The 27,843-nt window shown below is 38.5% G+C and overlaps 1 protein-coding gene across 1 annotated transcript; it reads left to right on the top strand.

Moving 5' to 3' along the window:
• The first annotated feature begins 1,942 nt into the window (after positions 1-1,942).
• Positions 1,943-18,053, top strand: LOC113547075 (high-affinity choline transporter 1). Its single transcript, XM_026947281.3, has 8 exons — positions 1,943-2,158; positions 2,799-2,912; positions 3,398-3,553; positions 4,457-4,605; positions 12,865-13,008; positions 13,830-13,983; positions 15,451-15,668; positions 16,140-18,053. The coding sequence occupies exons 1-8, from the start codon at positions 1,975-1,977 to the stop codon at positions 16,788-16,790; spliced, it is 1,770 nt and encodes a 589-aa protein (XP_026803082.1). The 5' UTR covers positions 1,943-1,974; the 3' UTR covers positions 16,791-18,053.
• Positions 18,054-27,843: the final 9,790 nt, after the last annotated feature.

Genomic DNA, 27,843 nt, shown 5'->3' with positions numbered 1-27,843 from the left:
GCATACAATTCTTTTCAGTTGTTTTCTCCTAAGGAGGAAAAGGAGGTCCACATTTCTTTTTCTGAGGCATGTCTTGGAGCATTTTAAATGGATAAAGTGTGCTAATATTTCATTTTTAACTATATACTGTCTATAACTAACATACATTGTCTATAACGTTGCAACTATAAAAGTCTTGTAATTCTGAGTCATATATTTATTAATGAGAATTGATCCCTGGAGGACTAATGGTTAGGCCTCAGTGCTCTCACTGCCGCAGCCCGGTTCGTTTCCCAGCTAGGGAACCAACAGTGCAATCCCAGTGCTGATCCCAAGACGTTGTGTCAGGAAGGGCATCTGGCATAAAAACTGTGCCAAATCAAATATGCGGATCAATGATCTGCTGTGGCCACCCCTAACGGGAGCAGCTGAAAGAACAACATATTTATTAATGAGAATTCATAAACTCATCTTCTTGAGTGGAATATGGGCTACAGCATTTAAAAAGTTCGATTTCACTGTAACAATAACTTACATGCTAACATATGTCAAACCTCATAATCAATTTTCTGTTAGATCATTATTTTGCTTGATTGTATCCAGACAAAAATGAAAATTAATTCAGTAGTTGAATTAGTATTAACACCATTAACACACCATAACGTGTTCATTCATCATTAACACACCATTAATACACCATTAACACACCATAACATGTGTTCATACACCATTAATACACCATTAACACACCATAACATGTGTTCATTCATCATTAACTCACCATTAATACACCATTAACACACCATAACATGTGTTCATTCATCATTAACTCACCATTAATACACCATTAACACACCATAACATGTGTTCATTCATCATTAACTCACCATTAATACACCATTAACACACCATAACGTGTTCATTGATCATTAACTCACCATTAATACACCATTAACACACCATAACATGTGTTCATTCATCATTAACTCACCATTAATACACCATTAACACACCATAACATGTGTTCATTCATCATTAACTCACCATTAATACACCATTAACACACCATAACATGTGTTCATTCATCATTAACTCACCATTAATACACCATTAACACACCATAACGTGTTCATTCATCATTAACACACCATTAATACACCATTAACACACCAAAACATGTGTTCATTCATCATTAACTCACCATTAATATACCATCAACGCACCATAACGTGTTCATTGGTCGACTACAGAAGATAATTAACTTTGATAGGGATATGCACTATATTTTGTCCCTGATCCCCAAACGCTAAGCCTTATGTTATTACACAAAAACTGTGCTCTGTTAGCTGACTAACTCACATTGTATTGCGCCTTAAAATTTATATTCTAGGTTATTCTCTCATTCAGACTCAGTGACGTCCACAGGCTTCTGACGAAATCCAGCTCCCTTAAGAAGCCCTGGAACGCTTGGCTTGGATATCGGAGTTTTGCTGCCAGTTTTGTGTAATCTTATCTCTGTCATCTTTAATTTCAGGATACATTCGAGAATTATTTACACATATACGACTGAAATTGTAAGAATAATTGTTCGAATTTTATTCATAGTTCGTTTTTTATGGCTAACATTTCTTTAGTACTTTTTATTTGTTTCTAACCAACAAGAACCGTGTTTATCACCATTTCTAACGTATTCCTACTTGCATATTGATTTGATTTCTGCATAAACTGTTTTTGTGTAAACTTATTATTATTAAAATGTATGAAACATACGTCTTGTGGAAACGGTATTATAATTAGAGAAACCATGCCTTTTATATAAAGCATTTAAATTTCTTAGTCTGAATAAATGTGAAAATGTGAGCGTTTTAAAGCATCTTAAACTGTCAGCTCTTCAAGCCGAATTGCCGGATGTGAATGGGCTCTGCTTTTTGCCTGCACTTCACTGTGCGTATTTTTCCTTCAGCTCCTTCCTGAAGTGCGCCTGAAAAGCTGAAGATGGCCATCCATGTGGAAGGATTGGTGGCGATCGCGCTCTTTTATCTGCTCATCTTATTTGTTGGAATTTGGGCAGCTTGGAAAAACAAAAACTCTGGGGTTGGATACAGTACAGACCAGAGTGAATCTATAATGGTGGGAGGACGGGACATTGGGCTCTTTGTCGGTGGATTTACTATGACCGGTAAGTTTGACTTTGAAAATGAGGTTGGGGAAAAATCTACTTTAGATATGCAAATGATGTTTCCTCTGACTTTAAAATGACATATTCCTTTGTTTAAATTATGTTCAACAGTCTTAATGTTCGACGCTAATGTATTGCAGTAGCCTACATAGTTGGCAAAAGGATTTTAAACACTGATTTTTTTGTAAACAAACAGTCGAATCTGTACCAGTGTAAAAATCAAATGAAGGCGCTTATACATGAGCTAATTATTAATACTGATATGTTAATTTATTAAAGGCAGCCCAGAGACTGTACCCGTTTTCTTGGAGAAAGCCTTGAATTATTGATTTCTAGTGAAAAATACATGCAAATGAAAACATCATTCAGGCACCAGTACGTATTGTTTTAGTGAAAATTGATTTGGTTCTAATGTGAAATTTATTATAACATATAAAATTTATTATAACATATTTATTGTCTTTGTATCTTAAGCGCATTTATTTACCAGAATATAATACAAGAATACAATAGTATACAGACTAGTGAAGAGATTCTCTCTCTCTCTCTCTCTCTCTCACACACACACACACACTTTGTAATTGCACTGCAAGCAAGTTTAGTAATTTCATGTATGTTTTATTTTTCTGAAAACTTCTAGCCACGTGGGTTGGTGGTGGATATATCAATGGAACAGCAGAATATGTGTATTTGCCTGGCTATGGACTGGCATGGGCACAGGCACCCTTTGGTTATGCACTTAGCTTGGTAGTAGGTAAGGCTCACACACATTACATACCTGATTTTTTTTATAAATGCACAACAACTCCAGTTGTTGTCAAAGTTAGCCACCTATAAACCTTGTTTTCTTGGGGTTGTCAGCTTCTCTCTTCTGGAACTGCTCAAGTCAAGTCAAATTGCTGCTGCCTGGGTTCCTCACTTCAGTTGACACTTCCTAGAAATAACTCAGCTGTCTAATATTGATTTTGTCAGGATATATAGCCAATACTCTGCCACAGAGCCATGTTTTCACTGCTGAGTCAAACATTTTGTTAATAGCCCTATTACTGAAAAAAAGTAAAGAGATGAATCCCAGAAGAACTTTAGGCAGCACCAATCAGCATGTGATTTGGTAAAATTAAATTTCCATATTTAGCTTTCTTAGGACAACATGTATGCATTTGTTAACATGTATGCAATTCTGAAATGCTTCCTAGAAGCATTGCTCATGTTTTTCACACTCCTATCTTTGTGCTTTAGGTGGTCTGTTCTTTGCCAAGCCCATGCGGTCCAGGGGATATGTGACCATGCTCGATCCCTTTCAGCAGCTTTATGGGAAGAGAATGGGTGGCCTTCTCTTTATACCAGCCTTGATGGGGGAAATTTTCTGGTCAGCAGCCATTTTGTCAGCACTGGGTATGTAAATGTTCCACTGTTATTAAGACCACATTATAGCTGTGAATGCTTAATACATTCAACCTTCATTCAACAAGATGAAGTCAAGCAGGAAGAAAAAAAAAACATTCTAATTTGTCTGAAAAGAGTAGCCAAAATACATTTTATGTATGACCTGGCACTGCCTGTATCTCAAGATGGGCGTAAGTACAGTTCAAACTCACTTTATGTCAGCTTTACACAGACAAACAAATCCAGCGATAAACTGATGTGTATCTTAAAAACAAGATCTGTGCTAAAAGAACCAGGTAAAACATCAGGTGTGACCGAGGCCAAAGTAATAAATGAAATCACAAAAAAGGGCAGTATGATGGCACAGCAGGTAGCATTGCTGGCTCACAAAACCAGAGTCCCTGGTAAAGCTCAGGTTACTGTGCAAAGTTTCACATGTTCTCCCCATGGCTACTTGGGTTTCCTCAGGTTTCCTTCCCCTTCCCAAAAACATACCAGTAGGTGGATTGGCTATGCTAAATTGCCACTAGGTGTACTATATACAAAATATATAAGCAAAAAACTAGGCTAACAATATTCAAATGGGGCAATCCCAGACAATTTCAGTTCAAAATGTCACATAAAAAAAATAGAGGCACAAAACCATGTGAGTAGGAAAAAGCCATTACATCCACTTTACCTACATATTAAAACAGGTCTCCAAATGTCCAGTTAACACATGAGAAAGAGACCCAGAAACACATAAAACAAGGACTGGATAGACTGCAGTGACATCCACATGGACTGGACTTCCTGAAAACAGGAACAAATTACTCAAACACAAACATACAGAAGCACTGAATATAACAGGATGATGCGAATATTACATATATTTGTAAGTATCCTAATTCAAAAGTTATCATTCCTCAACAGGTGCCACCTTAAGTGTCATAGTGGACATCAACATCAACATGTCTGTTATAATATCAGCGCTGATTGCCATCTTCTACACACTGGTGGGTGGGTTATACTCAGTGGCTTACACAGATGTGGTTCAACTTTTCTGCATTTTTGTAGGCTTGGTGAGTCTTAACGGAATTACTGCATGCACATAAATCTCAGATAATTATTCAGTAACTAAAGTGAAACTAATTGGACTTTTATGTAGTTATGAAAATGTGGATTATAAGTCTGGACCTGGTCCTGTGAGATTAATATTGTATAATATTTATAGTATTTTTTAGACAGCACTATTTATTCACAGTTAACACTGCAAATGAAAATATTATGTTTTGGCAATGTAGTGTGTTGTGCATGACTATTAGGGAAATGTAGCTTCATTGCAGATCAGCGCCAGCATGATCTTTATAAAAATAAATTAATATTAAAGGTGCATTAGGCAAGCTTGGTCATTATTTGGCAAGATTAGGGCTCTAAAGGTTAAAACGTGGAGGTGAATAAGATTTGAATTTTTCTTTTTACTTTTTTTACTCTATTCCTGCCCATGTACACAAAGCTCCGCCCCAAGACACCTATAGTGGTTCAAGTAGAGTTAGCATGCTAAATAGTGTTAGCATTAGCAAGAACTGCCATGACATGACTTTCATACACGCTTGGACATTCAACTGCTTGAAAGCCAAGTTATAACATGGAAAATTCAGCTCATTTCCTTTTTTCTTTGTAATGAAAAAACAAACATCTACTTTTTTTGTTATGTAAATCTGGCCATTCAAACAATTTAAAGCTTTATACAGATTGTGTCTAGAAGCAAAATCGCTAATTCTGTATCCAGCTTAATTCCCTTCACTAGTAATAATTCCATTATGGAAAAGCACTGCTAGTTTTTACTCTGGTTTTACTGCACTTCTTGCAATTAATTTTTTTTTTGTCAAAGCACAAATTTTTTTTTTTTGCTCACTGGAGAATTATCAGCTGCACTAGAAAGGAGTAATTAAAAAAAAGATTACCGTGCCTTTAAAATTGGTTTCATTGATAGTATTTCATTAATATGGCCTACATTACATTCACTGAGCACTTTATTAGGAACACCTGTACGCTTATGAAATTATTTAGTCAGCCAATTGTGTGGCAGCAGTGCAATGCATAAAATCATGCAGATACAGGCCAGCAGCTTCGGGTAATGTGCACATCAACCATCAGAATGGTGAAAAATGTGATCTCAGTAATTTTGATAGTGCCATGGTTGTTGCTGCCAGATGGGCTGGTTTGAGTATTTCTATAACTGCTGATCTCCTTAGAATTTCATACACAACAGTCTCTAGAGTTTACTCAGAATGGTATGAAAACAAAACTCATCAAGTGAGCGACAGTTCTGTGGGTGAAAATGCCTTGTTGATGAGAGAGGTCAGAGGCCAGATTGGTTCAAGCCAGCAGGAAAGATAACCACATCAGATTCCACTTTTGTTAGCCAAGAACAGGAATCTGAGGCTACAGTGGGCACAAGAGTTACAGTTAGACGAGCTCTGGCCTAGCTCCCAACCTTAAACCCCTGCTTATCCAAGGCAAATGTGGCCCAGATCATGTAGCTTTATTATGTTATTTACCTTAACACACAAATGAACACAGCACCCTGCCAGCAATCATGTGAGGAGCGATGTGCGCCTTTTGTGCACGGGCCACCCGCCTGCCATCACAGTGCCAGACCCCAGGTACTAGTGTAACTCCTCAATGGTTTATTTGATGGCCAAGGCCTATCTCTCCACGGCGGCATATTTATGCTCTGTGGGGGACAGCTTTCAGCTTACATAGAGGACCGGGTGCTTCTCCCAAACGAAGACCCGAGACAGGACCACCCCTAGCCCTGTCTCGGATGCGTTGGTATGCACAATGAAGGGGAGGGTGAACTTGGGGTTCCTTAGGAAGGCCGAGCTCATCAATGCTTCTTTCAGTCTCCTGAAGGCTTCCTCTGCCTCCCGACTCCACTGCACCCGGTCCGGCTGGCCTTTCCTGGTGAGATCAGAGAGGGGAGAGGCAATTGAGGAAAAGTTAGGGACAAAACAGCGGTAATAACTGGCCAAAACCAAGAAGGCTTTCCCCAGTTGGTCCACCAGGTCCTCCACACTTAGGAGGGGATACATGTCAAAGTCTGATACCTGGTTTAGACTCCGGAAGTCGTTGCACAGCCGGATGCTCCCGTCGGGCTTGGGCACCACAACAATGGGGCTGGACCAAGGACTCATCGACTCTTCAATAACTCCATCTCTGAGCATCCGGCTGACCTCTTCCTGGATCGCCTGACAGTGGGCTTGTGGAACGCGGGAGGGCCACTGTTTAACCACGACTCCCAGCGGAGTTTTGATGTCGTGGTGGACCAGATGTGTTCTGCCGGGGACCGAAGAGAAGACGTCAGCAAACTGGTCCACCAACTCTGTCAACTCCTGGGACTGAGCTGGCGTGAGCTCCTCTCTTTGGTGGACCAAGGCAGGCTCAGACGGATCTGTGTTAGGTAGAGAGAAAGCAGACACATGGGGGTTAGGTTCTGTCCACTTTTTCAGCAAGTTGACATGGTAAATCTGTCTGTCTGCATGCTTACTTGGTTGCTGCAGTCTGTAAATTACAGGACTCACCCACTTGAGGACCATGTACGGGCCTTGCCACCGTGCCAGGAACTGACTTCGGCATCCATACCAGGCAGATGAAGCAGTCCTTTAGTTTTTCCAAAGTATTTCGAGCCCCCAGGTGGCCTCAGAGGGGATGTGAATGGGCCAGGTGCATTAAGGCCCAGGTACGGCCTTGGGGAACCACTGGCAGCTGACAAGGCTCTCTTCATCTGTTTGTTCTCTGGTACAGTAGATCTCCGCGTACCAGGAAGTGGGTGTCAGAGAGGCCCTGGTCTGGCCACTGTCGTACGCCTTCAATAACTTGCACCTGGCTCCGGGGGTCGCCCTTCTGCTCCCAGCTGAAACTTCCCTCTCGAGCGACCCGGGTAGACACAACAGAGATAGGGTTAGCAGGGGGATTGGACTCACCTCCTGAGGTCACTCTGGCATTGCCGTCATCCCACGCCAAGCAGGCCCGCTGGATCCATGACCGCGTTTTCTTAGTTCACCTCTTCCTTGTCACCTGCATTGCTCTGGCTGTCAGGAACCCAGGCCAGTCTCGGCCCAGTAGTAGAGGAATGGGGAGTTCGTGGAGGAGGCCGACGGTGAGGGGGTACTTAGAAATTTGGTGTTCGAATGGGACTTGGGCTGCTGGGACTTCTTGGACGTCCCCGTAGATGCAGGTTACCTTTAGGAAGCTGGAGGGCCTCGTTGCGGGCAGAACATAGGGCCAGGCTAGAGTTACGGTACTTCCTGAATCCAGCAGCGCCGTTACTGGGCGGCCGTTGATCTTCACGCTGATAGTGGGTAGGTTGGGAGTTGTTGCGGTATGGAGTGCACAGCGGGCCAGCCAGGGGTTATCTAGGGGTCATAGGATGGCAGGATCCAGCTCTGTGGGCATGGACACGTCCGACAGCATCTCATAGGCGGAGCAAGTGGGCCTGGGTCTCCCCTCCCCAAGTTAGTGGAGGCGGGGGAGGTCTCGCCTTTCACTCCGCCAATCTCCAATGTAGCAAATGCTTGCGCTAGTGCCTCTACCATCTCTCAGGGGTGTTGGGCTCCTCTCATCCCCATGGCTTTCCACTTGCCAGGTGGCAGAGCCCTCAGAAACTGGTCCATAGCCAGCCTCTTGGCTACCTCGGTTTTGGACAGGTGCTCTGGCTGGAGCCACCATTTCGTGATCCTCAGCAGGCTGTCCATTTGGCTCCTTGGGGTGGCTTTGGAGCTCCGCCGCTGCGCTGGTGGGTGAGAGACCACGGTGTAAGAGGATCTCACTTTTAACCCGGGCTTAGTGGGCCGCTTCCTCTACCATTAGGGCGTGATCGGCCAGCTGGGCCTCCTCGGTGAGAAGTGTAGCGAAGGCCGGGGCCCAGTCTTTCCTGTGCCAATCTTCCTGCTGGGCGACCCGCTCAAACATCAGGAGAAAGGCTTCAACGTCTTCATCAGGCATCAGCATAGACAAGAGGCACTGGGCCTTATGGCAGGGGTTGGGGAGGGGGACCGCTACAGCAGCACCAACCATCTTCTTCAATTCTAGGAGCTCTTTGGTGGTGTTTTGAAGTCCACAGGCCAGCTCCTCAGTGTTGGCCTGGTGCTGCAGGCTCATCTGCAGGAACTGGTGGAAGAAGTTATCCACCCCGCTCTCTGTATGCTGTGCTGCTCACATTCTCCATCACTTGTGATGAGCGAGAACTTAGCACACAAAGGAACACAGCACAGAGAGGTCGTTGGTTAGGGGAATTTGCTCTTTTATTTACAGTGATAAGTTGTGCAGCAGTAATTCAAATGTGAAGGGGCTGGTGGGGTTGAGTGCAGTTCAGGTCGTCTCTGAGGTTGGTGCGGTAATCTCCACGTAGCGGCACGCTGAGGAGATGGAGGGTTAGTAGTGGCAGCTTTTAGAGAGCCCCAGCACAGCAGCAGGAAAAAGGGGACCATCTTCCCCACTGATGTTGCCTTCCGAAAGCAGAGAGAGAGAGCGAGAGAGAAACAACCATTAGTGGTGTTGTATACTTCTCCTACCTTATCTGCTGCGCTGCTGCGGGCTCCTTTTATATCCTTCCAGCTCCTCCAGGGGGGTAGATAGCTGCCATGGTGGATATTGTCTGCCAGCCATGAAGAATTAATTCGCTCTGCCTCACAGCCACACGCACTCTGGTTGTCCAAAACAGTATGGGTGCTGAAGTGGCGCTGTCCTTTCAGCACCCTACCGGCAGTTGTGCAAGGAGCGATGTGCGCCTTTTGTGTGTGGGCCGCCCGCCCGCCATCACACTGTTATTGCTAGAAAAGGTTTTTGACAACAAGCTTAAATATACAGTAATATTGGTAATATTTTATTGTTTGCACAGATATATGTCACGGATTGATAGCAGAGGCAGATACACTTGCAGATTGGTGTCTGTTAGAGTGAACAAGAACAAATAAGAACTAGATACGCATGGCAAGAACATGAACACAGCGTGGGCTAAATGACATACAATGTGACAACAAAATACAAAAGCTACACAATGAGATTATGCTACCATCACATTATTGTGCTTAAATCAGGGGTGTCAAAATAATTTGAGGGAATGTTATACATTACACTGTAACTAATCTAAACATTGTTCTGTAAAGTTATTTATCATCTGATATCATATTAAAAGGGATGCTAGCAAATACAGTAACCTAGATTTACATGTTTAGTTTACCTTAGAGCTGGTGTTAATAGTTCTGACTGAGTTGTGACTATGGTCTTCCACATAGGTTAGATTTAATCCAAAACATTAAATATAAATAAAAAATAAAAACAGCACCACCCTTCAGATGATCAGAATGAACTTTCCTTGTTAACACATTTAACCATCTCTTGGCCAAATAATTCTGACTAATTTACTGCCACCACATGCAATTTCTTCTGATGAGTTTTGTCAGTGTTTTTCATTCACTTCTCAAGGAAGTAGTACTTAGAGGCAGTTGCTAAGCAGTGATTGGTTGAACATCATTATCAATCAAATTTTGCAAAAAGTTGATTAAGGTATATGAAATTCATCTGGGGTCAGTTAAGAGCCATAACTGGTCCAATCCCTGTCCGCGGTTGTATTTATGTATCTCAGGTTTAAGTGTTCCCAACACATGAATCGTAGTTAATGCACACTTGATATTTACATTATATTCTGTCCAGATTTCATCTAAAACATATTTAAAACAGAACATAATAGACCAAATGTATGTGTCTTGAGCCTTGTATTGAGCATTCTGCCTGGGGTACTGTTACTGGGTCAATCCGACCAAAGTAGCTAAAGTTTGGCAGCTGCTAATCATCTTACTCATTAGCTACAGATAAAAAAGATGCCCAGATGAAGTTTGCAGTGCATAACCAATGTTGAACCGAGCTGCAAATTTAAATTTCTTATAGTTAAATGGAATTTATAATAACAAAGGCTTAGCTAGTTAGCTCATGTTCGCTAGCTAGTAACTTAGTTATTGTTTTTAGTAAGTTAGCCACAGCTCATTTTTACATATACAGTATTTAAGTTTTTCGGTGTTAGTGTTGTTTTGTACTCAACAGTAAGGGTATATAATTTAAAGTGGACCATTTGCTGTTCCTCACACTTTAATATTAGAATAGCTGTTGGAGGAGCTAACTAAGTTAGTTCAAGTGTACAACAGCTTGCTTGTATTATATTTCACATCATTTCTAAAATTTAAAAAAGTGTGGCTAGCTAGGTTTCGTTTCTTTTCCAAATTTATATCACAGCAGAGTAAGTATATTTAAAATTTGAATGATTACCTGGACCTCAGCAGCTCCACTTTCCCGCCTCAGTTTTCTCTTCAGCTGAATTGGTGCCTATAAGGTTACTTAAGATATTCATGTGCTAGGAGCAGTTTTTGTTTTTAAAATGTTTGTAATCAGATATTCATGTGCTAGGAGCAGTTTTTGTTTTTAAAATGTTTGTAATCAGATATTCATGTGCTAGGAGCAGTTTTTGTTTTTAAAATGTTTGTAATCAGATATTCATGTGCTAGGAGCAGTTTTTGTTTTTAAAATGTTTGTAATCAGATATTCATGTGCTAGGAGCAGTTTTTGTTTTTAAAATGTTTGTAATCAGAAACAAAAACAAGGTTACTCATCTGACGACTAATAAACCCAGATTTATTAAAAAAAAAAAGGCAGTTTCTCACATTCACAGGTTAACAGATTCTACTTTTTTAAAGGTCTATATTTTTGGGCGAAAGGCCACGTACTGCGTGAGCAGGCTGATAAATATTGCTGGTGCATATTGTTTGTCTCCTAAGCATAAATTAATTTTGCGTAATTAATATTGTGACTGTAAGGGTCCCTGGAGGACTAGTGGTTAGGCCTCTGCACACTGCGGCCCGGGTTCGAGTCCCGGCCAGGGAACCAACACCAGCCACTAGGGTTGTGTGTAACAGTGTGGTCTCAGTGCTGGTCCCAAGCCCGGATAAAACTGGGGAGGGTTGTGTCGGGATGGGTGTCCGGCGTAAAAACTGTGCCAAATCAAATATGAGGACCAGTGATCCGCTGTGGCAACCCCTAACGGGAGCAGCTGAAAGTGGAACAGCAACACTATTGTGACTGTAACCCGAATCCACTATCCACTGCATCTATAGGTGCATAAATAGATGATTCGTGGTCGCAATGTGGGAGCCGCTGCCACAAACGCGCAGCTGGATCTGGGCTAAATTGTTAGGTTGTCCTAAATTGTTCTAACATTGTTAGAATGTGCCAGAAGAAAAGCGGATCGGGATCAGGGTCATCTGCTCACTGGGTTTCTGACCGAAGGAGTGAAATGACTGCAGCTTTTATGCAGCTTTACTGTACAGGAGTATATATACATGAACCGAATCTGCACTGGAGCAGGTCCAAATCCGCTAAATGGAGGTGACTATTATGTAATGGAAGAAATGCGGATCCGGTTTGGAGTCGTTATGGTGTTTTTTTGTTTGTTTGTTTGTTTTTTTGCACCATTATGTGTAAACTCTAGAGACTGTAGTGTGTGAAAATTCCATGGTCAAAGTCACTGAGATCACATTTTTTCTCTGTTTTGATGTTTGATGTGGACATTAACTGAAACTCTTAGTCTGTACCTGCATGATTGTATACATTGTGCTGCTGCCATACGATTGGCTGATTGGATAATTGCATGAATGAGGAGGTGTACAGCTGTTCCTAATAAAGTGTTTGGTGAGTGTATATTGCCAAAGGTTTGTGGACACCTGACGATCACACTCACATGTGCTTGTTGAACATCCCATTCCAGATTAATCTTAGCTGTCAATAATAACCGCCACTCTTGGATGGTCAGGTGTCCACATACTTTTGGCCATATGATGTAGATTCTCACTAAAGATGTAAAACTATACTGTACATGTAAGCAACCAACATGCCAAAATTAAGAACTATAGATTCTGTTATTTGTTGCTTTTTTGGAAGCTTAATTATAAATTAAATTAATGCTCAATAGTTTATGTGTGCTTGAAGAATGTTAGTTTCCAGGTTTTAAGATGTAGTTTTTTTGTGTACACTAGATCAAGCATAAATCTTTACATACATTTAAACTATATTGTAGGATTTTATTATGTGTTTTAAAATGGCATCAACAGCACTTTAACTGAAACACTGATTAAATATCACATTTCAGGTCTATGCACACAGTCATAATAAGAACAAAATACACACACAAAAATGTTTGGTCAGGGTTTTTTTGTTTTATTTTGTTTTGTTTAAGTCTACAAGCGAAGTTGTTGAATATTCTGAGAGAATTTTTTCTTGTTTTGCAGTGGATCAGTGTACCTTTTGCTTTAGCCAACCCTGCAGTGTCAGACATCAGTGTGACAGCAAAGAAAAAAGTATTTCAGACTCCGTGGCTGGGCAAGATTGATTCTTCAGATGGTTGGATGTGGGCAGATAACTTTTGCCTACTGGTAAGTGTGCTAAGTAAGGAATAAAATAGAACAGGGTAAGGTATTATAGGAAAATATTCAGTGATAGGGAGGTGTGATGAAGTAGAGTTACTGTTACCACCATAAGGTTTTAAAGATTAAAGATTATTTTCCAATAATAGCATATCCCAGTGTGTTTTATTCCTGTTATACCACAGCAATTCGATGTAGTTACATTCTCAAAACAAGTTAGTTCCTGTTTTCTTTCTCTTAAACTAATAAAACAAAACCTTACTGCTTTACTTTTTTAAAGAGGCCAGAATTAAATAGTATGGTAACACTAGAGTGGCAGTTCATTTATCTAATTTTTGTTTAGACAAACAAATACAATAAAAAGTTCTTTTTTACTTAGAAGATTAGAGAATCAGACAGAAAGTTAATAATCAAGAATAATATAAAATAATTTAATCCAGTAACCTGTAACCTGTAACTAATCAGTAACTACAGTATATAATCTAATGGTGGCAGCAGAACAGTGATAGTGGCATCAGTAAGAGGAGCTTTACCAGCTGAATCAACATCAGAGCATCAGGATATTCATTCCACAAGAGCTGATTTTCAGTCAAGATAAAACATTTTGAATTAAATTTAGATATGATTTTAATATTTTTGGTGACTGCATAATTTCATATCTTGATTTATAATTATTGTTGTTCATAGCTTTGTCTAAAATGTGAAAAATAGTTGAAATAAAGAACATGCTTCTGTGTATATGTGTCTCTACAGTCTGTGCATTTTTATCCTGGTTTTTAATAAGTCTATACCTGTTTGGGTGTTTACTATTGTGGTTTTGTGTTTTATAGATGTTGGGGGGGATTCCCTGGCAGGTATATTTTCAACGCGTTCTTTCTGCTTCTTCAGCTACTTATGCCCAAGTCCTCTCGTTCCTGGCTGCCTTTGGCTGCCTCATTATGGCGCTCCCTTCCATGCTAATCGGAGCCATAGGGGCATCTACAGGTAGGGCATTTAACCTGATCTTATATATATATATATATATATATATATATATATGGCCAAACCTTAGCCAACCATGTCTTTATGCAGCATGCTTTGTGCACGTTGTCATGATGGAAGACATTATGCTTTAGATACAGTAGTAGTAAGGAAGGCTTAATGCTACAGCATACAAAGCCAGACATTTGCGTGGTTCCAACTTTGTGGCAACAGTTTGGAGTAGGTCTACATTTGGGTGTGATGGTCAGGTGTCCACATACTTTTGGCCGTATTGTGTACATTCAATTCCAAGTTTTACTCCTGAGTCAGAGGCATTAATATGGGCTAAAATGGGATCCTCCTATGAAAACTTCTTCATTGGAATTATCGAGCAAAAGTTTACTGGACATGCACCCACACTATTTCTTATGTACATTGATGACATCTTTGGCGTTACTAACTGCACAGTTGAGCAGCTGCACAGTTGAGCAGCTCCAGCTTTTTATTTCCTCCTAAAACACATTTCACCCAGCCCTGGAATGTACATGGAATATTGCTCATCCTGGTTCAAGCATAAAATTCTTAAACATGTCTTTGACATCAGTAGATTCCCCTTTGAAATCCAGCATCCATTACAAACCGAAAGACTCTCATTCCTACTTGCAGTACAATTCTTCACTTCCCAAACAATGCAAAGAAAAACCATATTCAAAAACCACCTTATTCACAGCTAATGAGACTTAAATGTATCTGCAGTGAGAATGAAGACTTTCTCCAGAAAAGTAAAGAAATGGGCAATTAATTTTAAACCCTGGATTCCCTAAGAATGTTATAGATCGTGCCATGGCCGGTGTTAGCACTGTTGAGAGAAGGGATGTGGTGACCTCTACACATTCCACTGCTAAGACAGAGAGATTTCCTTTGGTGCTCACTTATCCCACTAATAAAATGACCCATGACCCTGTCGCTGGTTCACCAGTTGTCCTTCCTTGGACCACTTTTGGTAGGTACTAACCACTGCATACCGGGAACACCCCACAAGACCTGCTGTTTTGCTGGCCCTTGTCAAAGTCACTCAGATCCTTACACTTGCCTGTTTTTTCTGCTTCCAACACATCAACTTCAAGAACTGACTGTTCCTTTGCTGCCTAATATATCCTATCTATATATATATATATATATATATATATATATATATATATATATATATATATATATGTTATCTGAAGTTGCCACTAAATTAATTACTTTTGTTGATCATAAGCTTTTGATCCAAGGACTAACCAGAACCACTTGCTGCTTTGTTGCAACAGTTTTATATAATCATGGTTACTATAGATATTGCATGTATGTAACTTTACTGCCTGTGCTCTGTGTAATATCATGAAACTGTACTGTTTGTGATTATTATTAAAACATTAGTGAATGTGTTTAGTAAACATTTTAATCAGCATATCCCATCAATAATGATTAATAATGGACTTTTGTCAGACTGGAACCAGACATCATATGGCTCTGTGCCACCGACAGAGAAAGATGAATCAGACATGATTCTGCCTATTGTGCTTCAACATCTTTGCCCACCTTTCATCTCATTCTTCGGCTTGGGGGCCATTTCAGCTGCTGTGATGTCATCAGCAGATTCGTCCATTCTTTCAGCAAGCTCAATGTTTGCACGCAACATCTACCAGCTTGCATTCCGTCAGTCGGTAAGGAACTGCTCACAGACCAGGGCACACGCACTCCTGCGTTGTGTTCAGTGCTTAGTATTTATTGTTTCTTTGACCAAGACTATCCTTAATGATTTTACAGCAATACAGTACAGTATTTTATTTTATTTTTATTTTATTAAATTGTGTGTATATGTGTGTGTGTACAGACAAGAGTGTAAATATTCTGTTTTGATTCAGAAATAAAATTGTTTGCTTTTTTGCTCATTAGACATCTTTCATCTTAAGACATCTAATGAGCAGGCTTGATTTGGCTTAAACATGTACATGGGATTTATGTCTATTTCCAGTAATATTTTGGGAAGAAGATTTTGTCAAAAGATACAATGAAAAGTAGCTAAGTACTCAGCAGATCATGAGAGTTAATAAAGCACTCCTATTCTGCTAGTGTTGTTTTTCTATTCTAAATCAGAGTATTTGGTAACACAGCTGTCTTTTATTTCTCTGTAGGCATCGGACCGAGAAATTGTCTGGGTGATGCGAATCACAATCTTTGTGTTTGGTGCTTTGGCCACGGCCATGGCTCTCCTGACCGGAACGGTTTATGGCTTGTGGTACCTGAGCTCGGATCTTGTCTATGTTATCATCTTTCCTCAGCTAATTAGTGTGCTCTTCATTAAGGGAACCAACACTTATGGTTCAGTAGCTGGCTACATCTTTGGCTTGCTTCTGAGAATCGGTGGTGGGGAACCTTACCTCAAGCTTCCGCCTTTCATCTACTACCCAGGTTGGTATGAAGAAGAGAAGGTGAACCATCTGACCAAAGAGGTGGAGCATGTTGTGGTGCAGAAGTTCCCTTTCAAGACTGTAGCCATGCTAGCTTCACTTTTGGGCAATGCCGTCTTCTCATACACAGCCAAGTATCTCTTTGAGAGTGGCACACTCTCTCCCAAGTATGACTTCTTGAATGCTGTGGTTGCCAAGCACAGCAAGGAAATCATGGACAAGACAATTCTTGTAAGCAATGACAACATCATCCTGTCAGAAATGGCTCCCGTTAAACCAAGGACTGCATCCTCCTTGGCAGGAACATTCATGAACAAGGAGGTCCTTACTGATGAAAGAGAAATCAGTACAGAACTGAATAATGAATGTGAATAGAGAGTTTCTGTGACTGAAAATGAAACTGATGTGTGATTAAGATTACTAAAACTTCATGCTGGTTTAATGAATTTTTGATATGTTAAGTTGCTACTCCAGAAAATAATTCTTAAAATTAAAATCTGACCTGTTGAATCAAAATGTCTAACAGAGAAGCTTTGTAGCCCTTGATCAGTAAGATATAAGTAAAATATAAAATGAAAAAATATAGATAGAAACCTAATTTATATTCTTTTTGCTCATGCTAGTCAGAGCTATAATTTTTTTTTGTCATTAGTGTTTATTTTATAAAGTGCTTTAGGAGTAGAATACATTTTTCAGTTCAGAAATCTCAAACTCATTCATTTACAGTTAGAGTTAATACACTAGCTAAGCACAGAAACAATGCCAATGACCGACCTTGGCTTAAAAACACAGTGCACATCAGGATATCCTCAATAATATGTACAGGCATGGCTGATGAGAAATCCTCCACAGGTGAAAAAGGCTCTTGTTAAGCTCTTCAGTGTTCTCCATATTTAGCTAGTTTTCTAAACTTCTGTCAAGTTTGTTTAGATTTGGCAGGAGTGTGGCAAGTTCACAAGCCATTTCTGGTGACTTTAAGACAGAAATAGATTCAGTGCAAACTCATTTTTGTCGCAAGTCGATGAGATGAACGTAATGTAACATTACATCTTACATCGATAGGGCCCTGTATCATTCTGTATAATTTTTTTTCAGCAGAGTTATATTCTGTAGGTTTTGGGTCTTCATTTTTTTAAAACTGATTTCAACCTTTAAAAGTAACTGGTGATGAATGAAATTGATTTTACTAGAGAAGCTGATTTAGTGGTGTATAGATACTCTCTGTAATCTGGTGCTTGTGTGCAATATTGTCAAGACAGTATTTCTATGATGACATTTCTTATCAACATTAGCAACATTAGCAACATTTCTTATAATATTCACTGTGATAAATTCATTCACTAGTTGGTTGGAATAAGTTTAAAAAAAAAATGTAAAAAAATGCTTTATGGTATCATGCAGTGTTGATATAGAATTTGCCATTAATTTTCTTTGCTGGTATATCTGTCCTGACATCAGGCAATGACAAATATGACAAATATGTCATGGTATCAGGCCAAATATCCACAATTTAATGAGTATGGACATTTTCCTTCTGGTTTTCCATCTAAAATAGGATTTGGTGTGTACTGTTCTCCTTACAAAGCTTTAGTTAGAAATCATAAATTTTGTTTATTTGACAGGTGGGTATTTGTGATTATATGTTTTTTTTATTTTATTGCAAAAATAACAGTCAATTTTTATGTGAGATGTTTATATTTCAAGATATAAGGTAGAAACACTTTATTCAGCCAGAAAGTCATCTCTGTGATAAAATATCGTTTGTTTATTTGTTTACTAATATAGTCTTCAAAAAAAAAATAAATAAAAAATATGGTAATAAATATATGAAGTATAAGGAATAAACTATATTGTTTGGCACTACAGTGTGTGTGTTTGTTTTTATGTTTGCAAATTTATATAACGGCATTGCACATTATTTAATATTTGTTTCATATAAGCAAATTCAGATGACATCACACTTAATTCAGAGGTTGACATTCATAATAACCATAATAATCAGTGAAATGTACTGTGCTATAGGCTGTGAAATTCAGAAGTGATAAAGTGAATTGCAGTGGTTTACATATTTTGCCAGGCTTGATAATGGAAGAAAGGGCTCCCAGAAACAGAGTAACGATCCATATGCAGTAGGTTTACTGGCAGACAAATCGTGATCAAAACAGTCCATGTCAATACCGAAATAACTCTAACAGTAAGACAAATCCATGATCCAAAGACATGATCCAAAAATGTGGTCAAAGACCAATGCGGGGTCAAAATACCAAATATCAAATAGAGCATCAAGGCTTAGGGATTCTGTCCCCTAAGCTTTGATGCTCTATCTGATTTTTGGTATTTTGACCCTGCATTGCAAAGGCAGAAATGTGGCAAGGCAAGAATTTGGTCATACACAGAAATCAATCCAGAAATGGACACAGCTCATTACAAGTATGACTAGTGAACTGCAAGGCTTCTGCATTTTAAGTAACTGACTGACAGATTCAACATTAAAATCCACATGCAACTTCTAACAGCTGACTAGTCATGCCCTTCTCACATGTGAGGTGTGTGTGTGTCTGTGTGTGTGTGTGTGTGTATGTCTCCATTTAATAGTGAAAACATCACCTATAAAATAACACATATGGAATTATGTAGTGATCTAACAAAAAACAAAAACAACCAAAAAGAAAAAAACTTATCAAGTCAAAGTAGCCTAAAGGTAGCTTAAATAAAAAATAATATTGTGAGTAAAATACAATACAATAAAACTGTGGGACCTATTAAATACTTTTTTCTTTCTTTTTTTTCTATAATTATTATTTAATATAATAAAACATTATTCCAACAAAGTGACGAGCTAAGCTAACAAAACTACATGACTGAAGTGCAGGTGGTGGATGTGCTGGATGTGCAAAGACAAAGAAGTATTTCAGTTCAATTCAGTCTTATTTATATAGTGCTTTTAACAATGGACATTGTCACAAAGGAGCTTTACAGAAATCCAGACATGGAATAAGATTTAGAGTCATGTGGAAACTAAGACATCATATCCAGATGGTATAAGGCTGACATTTCCTGTCACTCTTCTCTGAAAGGTTACCACTGCACTGAAGTGCAGTTTCAGACCATTCAGTCTATTAGTCATTTTGTTCATCCAGCCTCAGTAGTCCCTGTTTCTGCACTGTTTTCCACTTGTTATCATGTTGAGCTCCCAATGAGAGAAGAGTTTCTTTCACTTTACAGTACTGTTGTAACTATGCAGAAATTAAGCAGGAATAAATGAGTAGTTCTTAATTAACTACTAAGTATTTTAGTAGGAGTCAACTATTAACTAAGTAGTCTTAAGCAGTGATTACTGAATCTTACTTTTCTCCTGTTAGCTAAATGTGGCTCTTTTATAATAACTACTGATTAAGTACTGATAACATTGACATTAATTCCCAATAACTGTACTTTCCTTCTAGAGATCTACTATTTAATATGGCCAAAAGTTTGTGGACACCTGACCATCACTCCCATATGCGGTTCTTCCCCAAACTGTTACCACAAAGTTGGAAGCACACAATTGTACAGAATGTCTTTGTATGCTGTAGCATTACAATTTCCCCTTGACTGTAACTAAGAGGCCCAAACCTGTTCCAGCATGACGATGCCCCTGTGCACAAAGTGAGATCCATGAAGACATGGTGTGTTAAGGTTGGAGTGTGAAGAACTCGAGTGTCCTGCACAGAGCCCTGACCTCAACCCCACTGAACACCTTTGGGATGAACTGGAACACTGACTGGACATTGGTGCCATGTTCCTGTAGTAGTAGTAGTAGTAATAATAATAATAATAATAATAATAATAATAATAATAATAATAAACAACTGAACAAATATGTACAAGTAAATGACAAAATTATGACATTACCTTCTCATGATGAGTGGCAGAGGAAAGGTACTTGGCAGACATCTGTATCCAGAGCAACTTATAGCATTTATACAACTGAAAAGTTGAGGGTTAAAGGCCTTACTCAAGGGCCCAACAAGTGCAGCGTGGCAGTGCTGGGATTTGAACTCTCAACCTTCCGAGCTTAACCACTGAACTACCACTTTCCACAGCTCTGTTAAATCTCCTTTAGCATCTAGCACAATTTATTTTATACATTAATTGTGCTGCATAGTCTAATAAATTGTGAAAGTTGAGAATGTTATATTTATGCTGTACTAGAATATCAATCATGGAAGAGCTGACTGTATTAAAAACTTTAGAAGCCTAATCCAGCTAATGAATATTTATATGTTAGTGAGTAATGTGCAGCCTACAAGACTTGCCTTTTTCCACAGATGTCGCCCAGTTAATAAAAGATTAAGAACCATTACTGTAGTGTAAATAGTGACAATATAATAACTGAAGAATTCTTGCATTTTTAATATGATTCTGTATTTCTTTTTTTTTTTTTTTCATTTGTCTCTTATTGAAACCTGCCAATGTCCCCTGTGCATGACATGTTCCCTTTAATAATTAACTTTCTTAAGAATTAAGAAATAATCACTTGATATACTTGATATACTTTTAAACTTGAAGGCTTCTTTTCTTTACAGCATTTCTTTGCATGTGCCTATGACTTTTGCACAGTACAGTATATTTACCCAATTTTGTTTAAACAGATAAAAATCTACCCACAAAGACCAAATGGAGAATGGCTGTGGTTAGCAGATAGACTGAACTACAGGTAGGATGTTGATCTGTCGTGGTAACTACATTAATTAATTAGTTTCTTGTGGATTCATCAGTTAACTGGACCTGTCTCTCAGACATTGCACAGACAGGAGCTAAGTTGCTTGATCATTATGGGCCATATTCAGCAGGAAGGTTACTCTTATTCAGAGAAAGGTTGTGCCCAATTTTCTGGGTGCACTGTTCAGATTATGCAAATCACCTTCATGTAGTTCATGCTTCTTCTCAGGTTGGCAGATTTTTCCTGAGTGGAAGTGCCCAAGACAGTTTTTCAATACATCACATGCCTTTAAACCTGAAAATCTGGGGATTAAAAAAAGCTGACTGAAGAAGGCAATAGTGTAATACAATGTAATATGATGTAATATAAAAGCAAGAGACAATTTAAAAATGAAAAATAAAAAGACTTATAATAATAAATATGAATGAGAAGATGGCAAGCATTGATATAAACATCTATTAGACGTCTAGCATATTGCCAATATATTGCTGCATGAATAGTCCTAGGTGTAAATGTCACATTAATCATGGCAAAATTGGTTTAATTTTAAATGGCTTCCTTGTTATTTGGCATCTTATAAAATATCACTTGATCCAGCATAGCCTATTGTTTTGCATTATAATGTGCTCTGACAGCTAATTATGCACACAGTGAAGCCAGACTAAATCATGGTCACAAAATTGTCATGTGTGTACAGGATATAATCTATTTTTATCAAACATTTACTTCAATGATTTGCTGAATTAACAAAATAATCTCAATGATTATGTTCTTTCAGTGAGCTTTTCTGGAAAGAAAACATACTCACAGTTGAAGGATAGGCCAACAAAGCACTCATCTGCTACTCTTACAGCTCAAGTTAATTCATATTAAAATAAGCAATGTCTCCAATTAAGATGTGTCTCCTCAGATGTACGCTATAAGAAAAAAAACTTTTTGTCCACCTTTCTGTATCTAATATTGGCCTCAAATGGCATTCCATAGTTTTTTGAGTGTACTTACAGGCTAAAACATAAATTTCAGTGTGACATATTATAGTTCTGGAAACTGTTAAACAATGGCGCTAGACTTAATACTCAATCAGGCCAAAAACGCTCAAGAAAATGGGTGATACACCTCTGTTTTTGGCAAATTATACCGCATTTGTGTAACTTCAGAATTGCACTTAAGTCCATAGTTAGTCTAATATCTGAATAACAATGTGCACAATTCCGCTATTAAATCCTCACTGTGCACACCTAACTCTAAATACAACCCATTCTTTGTAAATGTTGGTGATGTCAAGTCCTGCCCAAAGCCCAGTAATGTCCCCCTTGCCCTGTAGAAAGAAAGTACAATAAGCAACTGTTACAGAAATTAGTTCATATGAAATTAGTTCATAGAAATACTATTTTTTTTATCACAAGTTATTGCTAATAAAAGCTGTAAATGACAAAAGGATGAAGTAATTTTTACAGATTTTATATAATATACAAAGCAATAAATTTTTTCATTATTTTTTAAGTGGATAAGTCTTTAAATCTACAGTCCCCTCTGAAAGTATTGGAACAGCAAGGCAATTCTGTTTTTTCAATTTTGTTTTTGCTATACACTGTAGATATTTGGGTTTCAGATCAAAAGATTAATACTTGGTTTGCTTGAAATAATGCATCAAGCTGGCAACCCACTTACATCACCAAACTGTTGCATTCTTCTTTTGTGATACTTTTCCAGGCTTGTACCACAGCTTCTTTCAGTTGTTGTTTGTTTCAGGGGGATTCTCCCTTCAGTATCCTCTTCAGGAGGTGAAATGCATTGGGTTAAGGTCTGATGATTGAATTGGCCATTTTTTCCCCTTTGTTTCCTTCTGTGGCTCGTCTCTGTATTTCTGTGTGAATTCCAGTCTGGTCTTCTGATTCTTACTGCTGATGAGTGGTTTCCATCTTGAGGTATGGCTTCTATATTTCTACTCTCAAAGTCTTCTTCGCACAGTAGATTGTGATACCTTCACCCCTGCCCTGTGGAGGTTGTTGGTGATGTCACTGACTGCTGTTTTAGGGTTTTTCTTCACAGCTCTCACAATGTTTCTTTCATCAACTGATATTGTTTTATTTGGCCAGCCTGTTTGATGTCCGGTTTTTGGTACAACCGTGATTTCTTTCTTTTTCAGGATATGTTGCTCTGATCGATTTTCCTTCTTTTCTCAACTTTAAAATGGCTTGACTTTCTCCCCTGGACAGCTCTCTGGTCATCATGTTAGCTTATCTTTTTTAACACCAAATGCAGTCTTCACAGTTGAAACCCTACTCAAACCAAGTAGACATTCAGAGATATTAAGTGTTTAACCAGGAAACACTTGTCAGTCACATGTTCCAATATTTTTGATCACTTGAAAATGGGCGGGGGCTGGGTTCAAACAAAGGGTGCCATGTTCTAAGTTCTTTTACAAATCTACATGTATATATCAGGAAACAAAAGCTGAAATTCTGATCGCATACATTTCCACGGCCAACAGGCAATGTTGGACAGTTTATTAGGAAGAGTGGGCACAGGCAGCAATATAAAACCTCAGAGATTTATATTGTGATTTATACAGTTTCCACAGGATGCAGGATCAAAAGGCTGGAAGGATGTGTTAGTGTAAAGACATCTCTGATTACATCATTACATGGGCCAATTTGATAGATTATGGAATTAATAGAATTTTGGAAAGAAAGAAATTGTTTTGGTGTGCTATGCTGTTGAAGTATAAGGGTGAAGAAAGGAAAAAAGAACAGCATATAACTGCATAATGACAGTTACAGGTTGACACAGGTTGTCACATGACTCAGTGTTGCTTTGAACCTTCTCCTGATTCCGATGTAATATATCTCCTGATGTATGCCTACTTGTATACTACAAAAAGAATGGTTGAGAAGAAGTATGATGTAGTGAGAGTTATTAAAGTAGTATAGTTTGAAATAACTAGATATTGGAAATTTTGTAATCTCTTTGTCATCAAACCAGTCAGAAGTTTTTTTTCCAATCCACAAATGGTTGAACCTATCTGCTTTTAGTCGTCTTTTTTCCCTGAATATATGCCTGCTTATTTCTAATCTAAATAGTGAAGTAATGGAATAAACAAAATTACTTCAATATGTAAATGATTGGCAATAAAGAAAGTAGCCTTCTACAAAAGGTAGATGTTTTACTCCTCAAAATCAGCTTTAATTTAAATTAGTATAATGTGAATTATGATGGGGCAGCACAGTGGCATAGTGGGTAGTGTTGCTGCCACACAGCTTCAGAGTCCTAAGTTTAATTCTGAACACAGTTGACCATAAATTCCCCCTAGGTGTGTGTGTGTGTGTGTGTGTGTGTGTGTGTGTGTGTGAGAGAGAGAGAGAGAGAGAGAGAGAGATGCTTGTGATCAACTAGCCATCTTACACCAAGTGTTCCCGGGGTAGACTCTGGAGCCACCCTGACCAGGCTTATCAGATCAAGGAATAAACAAATGTATTACGACAGTTGGCCTATGGTGAAACCATTTTCACTGTAAATATCACATTTTCCTTTTAACAGATTACCTTGGTGTAACAGAGGATAAACAATAAATTGAATATTCTTGCACAGTCATACTCAATTTTGTGTGATGGATAGTCCTTCACAAGCCATTGTCAATTTACAAATTTATAGTTCAGGTTGAATCGGCTGACCAGTTCCCAACTACTGTGCAGTGCCTCACTGTTGTCTAGAGCATGATGATTTGTGCTTGACTACATTATGCGGTTTTATAGACATTATATCAGGATGCAAATACTTCACTATTCCTGAAACAGGAACAGAACGTGTAATATGGAAGTTTTTGGACCTAAGTTACAAAAGTGAAAATGTAGCTACTAATGAAGCAAAATAGAAATCTCTTAATGCTATCCATGTTTTTATTATTATTATTATTATTATTATTATTATTATTATTATAATACCCTATGCTTCCCACTCATACTTTAAATAGTGCATCAATAGAAAATAAAAAATTCAAAATTTAAAAGGGGTTCATGATCATAATTTCAACATGCTACTTTTAAGCCAAATGGATACAGTGAAACGTTTGTACTGGGAGGCTTTTACTTTGGATTATACCTTGTATTCAATACTGTGCTAGTATGTTGCCTGAGGTAATAAAACTGACTCAATTTACCATCCTGACATTGGGGACTGGTGAGCTGGTGCAAATTATTGACTTCAGTAATTTGTCTCAGGGCCCTGCCAGCAATAGTGAAGCTGTGACAAGCCTTCTGTGCAAAATCAACTCCAGCGACAGCTTGTCAGACACATTTCATTAGCAAAGGTCTCATAGTTTGCCATTTATTTCTCTCATGTAGCCATTCAATAGATGCTATTTTCCCTACATGGTATTATAAGACAGTACAAACCAATAGCCATGATCACTCATATTTGTGCTCTGTCAATTCATCCAGCCCAAAATGACAATGCATGGAACATCACATCGTTTATAGAACAGATCTAGAGATGTTGTGTACCACTCCTCCACTTTACAAAGATGGTTTACACTGATGTAGAAACTGTGATCATTTACTCCGTGGTTTCCAAACAGCCCCAGTCATATCAGCTCAATTCGTTTCTGCAGAAGTGTGACAGTGCAGCACCAAGTCTCTCCTCCCTGTGATTCATGGCTGAGTTAAACCTGGAAAAATAATCAAATAAATAACCGGTCAGTGGCAACCGATCCATCAGGGGTATCATGTCCACCTCCGCATCTTGCTACACCATGCGTCATTTTTAAACGATGCTCCTGCAAAGCACAAATAGAGCACCACGCAAAAGCACACTGGCAGCAGGTTTGTTACCAGGATGAATGAGCTGCTTCTTGGATGTTTTTTTTCATTGCCCACAAAAAAAATGCAAGAAGGGAAAAGAAAAAAAAGACGAAAATCATTTCAACAAAACATTTTGCTCAACAGCAAAGCATTGTTCCAAGCCAACAGTCCATTGGTATTGCTACAGCAGATTCTGCAAAGTGATCAAAAGTTTATCAACAAAATTGTGTTTAATGCACAGATGATCTGACATTGGACATTGTGTGCAATATGCAAAACAACATAATTATGTGAATTATTTCTGTAGAAAGGGTTTTGATTAGTTGTCTATGACTGTAAAATAAATTGGGAATTACAGTAGAGAGACTACAGAAGACAGAGGGAGTACAGAGCCAAGAAAACAAATATTGTGTCTATTCTTTATAGATTGTACTGCTTTTGTGGGTTATTTTATTCTATTGATAATTAGTGACTTTAATGTTAAACTATCTTAATACCTTTGTCATATATTGTTACTGATAGGCATCATAGAACCAGTCATCTCAAACGACTAGCTCCCCATTAAGATGGGAATTAATAAAATCAGTGTAAGAACAATTGCCTTCACCCTTCCTCTGCCACATACTAATGCAATTTTTGCTTTGAAGGTCAGTCAGTCACACTGTGCTTGAAGGGATTGTTTGGCTTCCTGATATACAAAAAACAGATCCAACCAAGTCTCCATTTCAGCTTACATCAAAGTTTATTTATATGCATTTGTGAGGTTGCTGTTCTAAAAAGGTCTTTTTCTGAGAATATGAAGAGAAATACTGTGTAAAGACCATAGTGTGTGCAAAGACCATAGAAACGAGCTGTATAGCTTTTTCAAGCTATTGATTTTCATTGATTCACACCTACATACACAGTAAGCCCAGTAAGACTTCCTGAGTGATTGCCAATATAAGGATCCCGAGTCACTAAAATGGTAGGAAGAATTTGGAGTGTAGCCTCTTAAATGAAAAAGTAAGTGCTGGATGGAACAAGAGCAAAATGAAGCCCCAGCTGCGATGATGGAGGATCCTTGAGTTGATTAAAGCCATGTTATGTTAATGGCCACAGAAAAGGGGTGGAGGAGCAGCAGATGGTATGGTTTTGCAGATCATCTTTTTCTTACCTTAGCCATTGGCTAAATTAGATACTGGCTTTGTCACCCTCAATTAGACCCATTGTGAGAACAATTATACTTGTGGAGTCATTTAATCAACTAAGACCCCACAACTATACATCTCATATATACTTATTAACACTATATGTGTGTATATATATATATATATATATATATATATATATATATATATATATATATATATACTATATACACATACACATATACAGTAAATGTAATACACAAACAGTCAGGTCCATAAATATTTGAACACTGAAAAAGTTATAGTTATTTTTGCTGTCTGCTATAGCATATTGGAGTTGAAATTACATAATGAATATGAACTCATTGAGTGAGTGCAGATTTTCACCTTTAATTTGAGGGAATTTACATCCAAATTTATCTTTAACTCCAATATATTGTGGTAGACAGCTACATAACAGTAACAATAATTTTGCCAATGTTTCCTTGCCAATGTAAATTTTCTGAATGCTGAATTCCATTCCAACATTCCAAGGCTTTCTGGTCTTCTCTTATGTCTGTCTGAGATGTATCAGAGAGCAGGCCTCAGAGCAGAGAAACCCTTTATTGAGGCAGCATTTTTCTGTTAATTAGTGTGGCCTGGTGAATTGCACAACACTGTGAGAGAAGGATGTTTCTCTGACAGTAGTGCTGTGTTTACTTTACCACCTGACAGGCGGGCAAAAAAACACAGCACTCCAGCAGAGCAGAGCTGACTGACACAGCTTGTTAGCAACTCCAACAGGAATGTGGAGATGT

The sequence above is a fragment of the Pangasianodon hypophthalmus genome, chromosome 5 (assembly GCF_027358585.1).
Source record: "Pangasianodon hypophthalmus isolate fPanHyp1 chromosome 5, fPanHyp1.pri, whole genome shotgun sequence".
NCBI lineage: Eukaryota > Metazoa > Chordata > Actinopteri > Siluriformes > Pangasiidae > Pangasianodon > Pangasianodon hypophthalmus.
Note: the sequence above shows the minus strand (reverse complement) of the source record. Positions and strands in the feature narration are given on the sequence as shown.

What these genes read in the sequence shown, in the direction of transcription:
- LOC113547075 (XM_026947281.3), top strand. Translation starts at nt 1,975, where the DNA reads ATGGCCATCCATGTGGAAGGATTGGTGGCGATCGCGCTCTTTTATCTG. An exon ending in CAGATAACTTTTGCCTACTG is followed by an intron (nt 13,009 to 13,829) that starts GTAAGTGTGCTA and finishes TGTGTTTTATAG; the next exon opens with ATGTTGGGGGGGATTCCCTG. An exon ending in AGCTTGCATTCCGTCAGTCG is followed by an intron (nt 15,669 to 16,139) that starts GTAAGGAACTGC and finishes ATTTCTCTGTAG; the next exon opens with GCATCGGACCGAGAAATTGT.